The sequence below is a fragment of the Dunckerocampus dactyliophorus genome, chromosome 10 (genome assembly GCF_027744805.1).
Source record: "Dunckerocampus dactyliophorus isolate RoL2022-P2 chromosome 10, RoL_Ddac_1.1, whole genome shotgun sequence".
NCBI classification, from domain to species: Eukaryota; Metazoa; Chordata; class Actinopteri; order Syngnathiformes; family Syngnathidae; genus Dunckerocampus; species Dunckerocampus dactyliophorus.
The window spans coordinates 31,828,034-31,833,366 of record NC_072828.1 but is presented as its reverse complement, the minus strand read 5'-3'; the positions used below and the strand labels follow the sequence as shown (position 1 = coordinate 31,833,366).

Genomic DNA, 5,333 nt, shown 5'->3' with positions numbered 1-5,333 from the left:
CGCCCAGTGTAGTGCAGGTGTTTGATGCATTGCAAGCCACCTTTATTATGTACAAGCAGAACCAACAAAGACAGAAGCAAAGAATACATGACCGTTTTGGAACTTTGTAGATCTGCGGAGTGCTGGAGAAAGATGAGGAATGAGAGGTAGTTTGTTGGAGCACATAAGAAGCATTTACTCACACTGCATCCAGCTGTACGCTTCTACAAGCCTACCTGAGCCAACAAGTTACTTAGCGTTTGACTCTTACCAGTACAACTCTTAATTGGGGGAGGGTCAGAGTGCTTTTTAGTAATTCAAAGTGGGCGTCATTGCCAACATCAGAGCAGCTTGCCTTGATCCCTTCACACGGGAGTCCACTCGGCATTCTTCCTTTCAGATGCCATTGTTGTGACCTGGTATCCAACAATGCGGGAAAAGTCAAATGTCACTTCTGGAGGTGTTGCTTCCTTTTACCTGCGCCGACACAGGAAAAAGGCCAGCTTTTACATGCTGTGTAAAAGGATTTAGAGCTGGAACAGAGGCGGCTATGCTTGACCTAACACTTCTTCGCTCTGTTGTGTTGAAAGCAATTGTTGGGAGTATTTTCCCAGCTAGCATATGTAATGATGTAACGGTTGGCTCTTGGTGGAAGAGGTTCCAGATCCAGTAGCTTGTATTTCACCTTCATCCAGCTGCAGACACTACGGCTCCGTTTGGGTGACGCTACCAGATGTTAGCATTTGTGGACAAGTAACAATAAGTACGCGCACAACGAGTCAGTTGATGAGGGTCCGTTTCAGTGTGGAGATGCTCAGCTCAGCGTCCGAATGTTTTGCACCAGCTCTGGTTTGAGAAGGTCTGAGCGTTTTCCACCTGCGGCTGCAATGTCCGCCTGCACGGCGCCATCCCAGGCCAAGGACAGCAAAGCTGCAGGGACCTTGAAGGAAAAACACAAATGAGAGCTTACATTGGAACAAACGTATGGAAATACTGTTATACATGAAGAAATGATTTTTAGAAGATGATGCTGTCACTGTGCCACAGCTTGGAACAAAGACAGCAGAGAAGCAGAATAATCTTGTCTCGTCAGCAACCAGCAGAGATGCTGTTGCATTCTTCTCTTTCGTACTAACCAGGTTGCACTCAGCGAGAGCAACGTCTGATGACTCGTGTAGTTTGTGACCTCCCGGAGCGATGAGCTCAAAGGGCTGCCAGCCGTCAACCAGGGAGTCTCGCACAAAGGCAAACAGCACCGAGAGTCGGTCCCAGGCGTAGAAGGTCCCTGTGGGTGGTCACATGTTACACGTGAGGCCAGCTAATGCTGCGTGGTACGGCGTCACGTACCCTGCAGCAGGTTTCCATCAGGAAGTCTGATCCGCAGCAGCGTGTAGTTGTATTTCCTCCTCTCCCTCTGCTCGTCTCGTTCCCTCATGGCCTTGGTACGGAGCATCGAGTTCTTCTCCACCAAATCACTCCTGAGAAACGGCAGAAGACGCACACACAAACCAATACAGGAGGTCGCCTACAGCCACTTTCTGTAAGATTCTTTCATTTGTGTGCTCACATGGTAGGCTGCGTTCATACTGTTGGTGTCCTACCTCTGCTGCTGCTCCCGCTTCAGCTCCTCCGCAGTCAGGCTGTAGAACTCTGGCGGCAACTCGAAGCGCGTGGCGCCGTCCGACGCTCGGAAAGCTTGAGCCTGTCGGTCCAGCTGAGCTCGAACCGGCTCGCCGCGCTGGAGACGATCACGCCGCTCCTTCATCAGCTCCAGGGCATCTGGACTCTGCTCTGGCAAGACCAGGAACTCCTCGTCCTCCTCTAAAGTCGGCCAAGACAAGTGGCTGTATTTCAGCAATCTTCCATGTGATGCACACTGCAGAAAGTACTTGTTACTAATCTCATACATCCATTTGCTCTAGCACTTGTCCTCACTAGGGTATGCTGGAGCCTATCCCAGCTGTCCTTTTGGGAGAGAGGTGGGGTACACCCCGGCCTGGTCACCAGCCAATGGCAGTGGAATATACATACACCCTAATGCTTTCTGGCCCGCTACTAGACATTAAACTTTAGTGGAAGTGCACCCCGCGTACCCTGGGGAGATGGTCACAGGCACTTTAGCTTTCTTAAAGGAAAAGCAGCGAAATGAACAGGGGAGGGGGGTCAGCACATGTAATACTTTGAAAAACAGGCTCATCCTGTAGTTACCCTTAAGACGCACTTTGTCCCGTGACGATCAACCTTTTTACAGCAAACTTCTTCCCTCCCCTTTCCTGCTCTGTCCCCAAAGAGATGCTAAAATAGCAGCCTGGCACATGCCTGTCTTCTGTGATGGAGGGCACGGGTTCCATCACGGTCAGAATTGCGTCAGAAAGGGCGTCAACGTGGAAACATTTGGCTATATCATTTCCTATCTTCCATGTATTCTCTTAAATGACAGCAAACCATTATTACAAATCCTGCTATGTACACTCACCCCCCTTTTATCACCGGTAATTGGTTCCAGACCCCATGTAGGAGTCAGTCTTAATAACCATCTTGTAAATACTTTTTAACATGATTAGAGCCCTCTAGACATGAAATAACACCCATATAGTCACCTTTACACTCCTATTACCCAATATAGTACACACAATAAGACACATAAAACCTGTTTACTGCCTTCTAAATACACTTTTTACCACGGTTAGAGCCATCTAGACTTGAAATAACACCCCTATAGCCACCTTTACACTCCTATTACCCAATATAGTAGACATTCAGTCATGAGCACCCTTGTTTTTTGAATTTGTTGATCCATTTGAATGCCTGGTAAAACTAAAGGTACATTTGTTTGGACAAAGATAATAACAAATCTAGATCTCTAGCAACTTCCATGGTTTTCTTGATAACCAAAATCACTCAAGTTCTTACATGACTAGCTATAGCATTGTACTACCAAACATTTGAACTCTTAAGAGCTATTTTTGTTGCCATTGTTATATTTGTCCAAACAAATGTACCTTTATTTGTACCAGGCATTCAAATGAACAAGAAACTGGAAAAACAAGGGTGCTCATCATTTTCTCATGACTGTAGTAAGAGAAAATACATAAATAAGCTAACACACTCGCACAGCAGTTCCTGTTTTTTTTCTGGAGCGTGTACTTCCTGGTGGCTTTACACTGGTATTAACCAGCATAGTAGACAGAATAAGACGAAAATAAAACCCCTACTCGAGCAGTGTCACTGTAAATGTCTTCCCTAGGGAACCTTAGTGACAAGTCTACAGTAGTGCCTGTCTCCCCTAACTAGTGACACCTAGTGGCCAATGCTGAATACAACATCCATATTAGTTTATGCAGCCATTGTAAGCTTAAATGGTTCAATTACGCCATAGGGGGCACCACTGAGTCATGACCACATCTTACATTTTTAAATATTTATCACTTATGGCCGACCATGGCTCAGGCTGGGGACAATTTCTGCTGGCAAGTTAGTCACTTGCTTGAAGCGTGATTGTGGAGTGACTACTTGATGCAGCCAAGCCTCACCCACAGCCTACCCCCAGCAGTGCCCTGATAGTGGAACCATGGATTACCTTGACCGTCCACAGGAAGCATGGTGCTGGTAAAGCCCAGGGCCTGCAGGAACTCTCGACTGCCCTCCACACCCCGTACTTTGTCCTGAAACACGACCACATGTAATGTAACCCTCCACCACTAGGGGCAGCAGTGGAAACGCACCTGAAATACTTTGTTGCTGAGTTTAAGCTTCCTGTATTTGTCATCTGAAGGATTCTTGCATATGTTTTCAACATACCTGTAAAAGAAATGTAATTATATATATATATATATTTTGTTTCTTCAAGTCATCTTACTTGCTTATGATGTCCACTGCAGCCTTCACTTTCTCTTTGTCTTTGTTGAAAGTGTAGATCATCATCACAGACGCCTCGATCGCATCCTCTTCAAAGCGCTGACAAAAACATTTTGTGTGTTTCTTATTAGTAAGAATATGGTTACAGTTGATCATAGGTCAGGCATACCATTAAAATGGCTTCTTTAATGTGGACATCCCTCTGCAACTTGGTTAAAGTGGCTCCTGTCAACGGACAGGTGAAATACACACCTGACACCGAGAGACACGGACGGTCTTTGGAGGCTACGTCAGTTCCCTGTGCAGGTGAAGAACACATGAACGTGTCTTACAAGACTTCATTGGAGCAGAAAGACGGCAACAACAAACCTCGGCAGTCTCAGCTTTGTCTTGATCAGCCAGTGCAGAAGCCTCCGCCTCCAGCTCTCTTTTCACTGCAAGCCAGCACAAAAGCTTTCTTTGATGCCAAATGTAGAGGCGAGCCACGCCACAGACATTTGTGCATCTCACCCTGGTTTCTGATGGCATCCTGGGAGGTGTGGACCTTGGGCCGCCGCTGCTGTTCGATCCTGGCCAGAGCTGCTGCTCCTGCCCTTTGGGATCCCTCACTGGGTGCATCTCGGTGCTGCTGCTTGGCACCGGAACTCCTCTGGTCTCTGTCGGGCGCAGCACTACAGAGTCACAATACAGAGAACAACAAAAGTCTGATTTCAAAGCAAGGATGCTCTCAGATGTTATTAGTGGTAGTAATATTACTGATGTCCCGTTGAATGTTGTGTTTCTTTGTGCCTTTGCGCCTGTTGTGTCATGTCTCTGCTACATGCCTAGCAACAGCACACGGAAATTAGCAGCTGTGTGTCACAGATATTCATTAATATGCACTGTCCCTAAAAAAAAATAATAATAAATGGCATGTGTCGATACATGGAAAAGTGCTTTCTCCGACATTATGCAGCAGCAAGTGTCACACATGGCGTTGGACACTTAATGAGATTGTCTGGGATTTACAGTTAGATTTACAGTTAGCCCCCCCCCGCGCTGAGCTCATCATGACAAGATAACGCGGGGAAATAAAGGCGACAACTAAACCTTCGCCATGCAACCCACCCAACATAAAATGAAACGGTGATTTTGAAAGGAAGCATACAGAACGTCACTGCTGTGCTATCATTAGCTGTTTTGCTAGCTCAAGCGACTGAAGAAAAAGTTTGCCATTTGCCTGCTGTCTTCCGTAAGCTTCTTCCCAGGACCCGCCGATTTAAATTTCATGTCCTTCTTAATGTCATCGAAAAACTTCTTCATCTTTAGAAGCAAGAAGAAAAAAAAACAAAGAAGACTTGTGACTGCTGAGAGACGACAACAAAACACCCAATGACTAGACCGCTACTTCCGCCTTGCGTTTCCGGAGGTGCTGCCACCGTGTGGTGGGATGTCTTGCCATCAAGAAACGTTCAAGAAAGTAATGAAAGGTCACGTCGCTACTTATACTACATAGT

At 46.5% G+C, this 5,333-nt stretch overlaps 1 protein-coding gene across 2 annotated transcripts; it reads right to left on the bottom strand.

The window, feature by feature from the left end:
* Positions 1-2: 2 nt before the first annotated feature.
* On the bottom strand, positions 3-5,246 carry ubxn6 (UBX domain protein 6). Of its 2 annotated transcripts, XM_054789267.1 has the most exons (12): positions 5,057-5,182; positions 4,594-4,661; positions 4,348-4,508; positions 4,207-4,271; positions 4,007-4,135; positions 3,839-3,936; positions 3,705-3,780; positions 3,560-3,644; positions 1,581-1,800; positions 1,327-1,457; positions 1,116-1,264; positions 3-919 (listed from the first exon to the last, which is right to left on the bottom strand). In XM_054789267.1, the coding sequence occupies exons 2-12, from the start codon at positions 4,644-4,646 to the stop codon at positions 794-796; spliced, it is 1,293 nt and encodes a 430-aa protein (XP_054645242.1). In that variant the 5' UTR covers positions 4,647-4,661; positions 5,057-5,182; the 3' UTR covers positions 3-793. The 2 variants fall into 2 exon arrangements, with proteins under 2 accessions (XP_054645242.1, XP_054645240.1); XM_054789265.1 differs by lacking the exon at positions 4,594-4,661 and having other exon boundaries at positions 4-919; positions 5,057-5,246.
* Positions 5,247-5,333: the final 87 nt, after the last annotated feature.

Bases quoted from the DNA above. Each gene is read 5' to 3' on its own strand.
- ubxn6 (XM_054789265.1), bottom strand. From the start codon at position 5,139: ATGAAGAAGTTTTTCGATGACATTAAGAAGGACATGAAATTTAAATCG. The intron at 4,509-5,056 runs GCAAATGGCAAA...GTGACTCTGTAG, and splicing joins AAGCTTACGGAAGACAGCAG to TGCTGCGCCCGACAGAGACC. The intron at 3,781-3,838 runs GTAAGATGACTT...TTTCTTTTACAG, and splicing joins GCAGTGGACATCATAAGCAA to GTATGTTGAAAACATATGCA.